Source organism: Lactuca serriola, chromosome 1 (genome assembly GCF_051521515.1).
Source record: "Lactuca serriola cultivar US96UC23 chromosome 1, Lser_US96UC23_V15, whole genome shotgun sequence".
Taxonomy (NCBI): Eukaryota; Viridiplantae; Streptophyta; class Magnoliopsida; order Asterales; family Asteraceae; genus Lactuca; species Lactuca serriola.
This window is the reverse complement of record NC_136408.1, coordinates 78,182,500-78,184,115: the sequence shown is the minus strand read 5'-3', so window position 1 is coordinate 78,184,115 and position 1,616 is coordinate 78,182,500. Positions and strand designations below refer to the sequence as shown.

The 1,616-nt window shown below is 36.2% G+C and overlaps 1 protein-coding gene across 1 annotated transcript; it reads left to right on the top strand.

The window, feature by feature from the left end:
* The first annotated feature begins 227 nt into the window (after nucleotides 1-227).
* LOC145093198 (uncharacterized) lies at nucleotides 228-1,263 on the top strand. The gene is made up of 2 exons (XM_079031269.1): nucleotides 228-386; nucleotides 471-1,263. The coding sequence occupies exons 1-2, from the start codon at nucleotides 333-335 to the stop codon at nucleotides 1,137-1,139; spliced, it is 723 nt and encodes a 240-aa protein (XP_078887395.1). The 5' UTR covers nucleotides 228-332; the 3' UTR covers nucleotides 1,140-1,263.
* Nucleotides 1,264-1,616: the final 353 nt, after the last annotated feature.

Genomic DNA, 1,616 nt, shown 5'->3' with positions numbered 1-1,616 from the left:
ATTTTCATCTCACACTTTTAAGGCAAAAACTACTTTAAACGAATAAAATAAATAACATGCAGATATGTCACTATCTCTTCCATTGGAAAAACGATCATATCCCCAAATAAAAACAAACATAAGTCGCTATAAATAAATCAGAAGAAAATCGAGTTATTATTTTATATGATTAGACCAAAACAATATATATATAAAGAAATATAAAAAATTCACACTGTACACACACAGTAGCCAAAAATATGACTAGCGCAAAAGAAAAGACCTTATAATCTCAGCTCCACCCACTCCCCCTTTCTTTACTCCTCTCTCTTCCATTGAAATTGAACGCAGCCATGGAAGATCAAACCAGTTATCTTCTTGATTTTCCATATTTCTACCTTGGAAAGGTTAAATTTCTTCAGTTCTTGTAGTAAAAAAGATCGAATTTTCATCTAATTTTGAATGTTTTTTGTGGGTTTTGATTGAAACAGAGTACGGAGGAGTTAACAGAGTCTCTTCTGATCACAACAATGGAGCTTGAAGCAGCAAGGTTCAAAGCTCAAGAAGAACTCCGTCTAAAAGATGATCAGTTGAATCAACTCAAGCAGCTTCTGAACACCGCCATTAATGAAAGAAATGAAGCTCAAGACAGATACCAGTCTCTCGTTCTTCAGTATCACCCTCAACAACACCAGAAACACCATCAAATCACCACACCTCCACCACACTCCGCCGTTTCAACCATAGAAGATGAACCCATCACCAATGGCACCTTCTCTTCCTCGGATTGTGAAGAAAGTATTGTTTCATCGCCGGTGACTGAAACCCCAGTTCGATTAACACCGCCACCGCCACCGTTGTCGTCGTTGGAGCAAGAATTGGGTTTTCCGGTGAGAGCATTGCCGGAAAAGGGAAGACTTTTGGAAGCAGTGATAAAAGCAGGGCCGTTGTTACAGAACCTCCTCCTGGCTGGACCACTTCCACATTGGCGACACCCACCTCCACCGCTAGACACCTACCAGATTCCGCCGATACCGGTGGTGCTACCATCTCCACCACCGATCAACCATTTGCTTGGGGCATTTACAAAGAAAAGGGGTTTTCCTGAAGGCTCTGATTCTTCCACAGAGACCAAATATCAAAGAGTCGCCATCAGATGACTCTCTCCCGTACTATACGAAAAGAAAGTAGACTTTTACCACTAGTAGATATATGAGTATGTTTAAATTAGGTTTATATATTTGGGCCGATTACAAAATATAATGCACCTACTAATTTAATCTATCATATATTTTCTTTTGAGTAATTTAAACATTATATTTATGATTGTATTACATGTTAGATAAAATGATAAACGGAATTATAATATGGTAAATTTACTATATTTAAATAGTTCAATTTTATGGGTAAATATTATTTATAGATAGTTTAACAAAAATGTATTTTACATAGAATGATAGGAGTGATTATTATCTTTTGCAATTTATAGTGTAATAAAGTGTAAAGCCAATATTTATTTATTTCAAAACTGGTCCAATAAAGTTGTAATTATACGGATTGGATATTTAAGGAAGCTTTTGTAAACCCGACATTGGAAGTTTTAGGGGGTGTTTTGATTAGTTTTTTAGCTTATTGTT

Bases quoted from the DNA above. Each gene is read 5' to 3' on its own strand.
- LOC145093198 (XM_079031269.1), top strand. From the start codon at position 333: ATGGAAGATCAAACCAGTTATCTTCTTGATTTTCCATATTTCTACCTT. The intron at 387-470 runs GTTAAATTTCTT...TGATTGAAACAG, and splicing joins CATATTTCTACCTTGGAAAG to AGTACGGAGGAGTTAACAGA.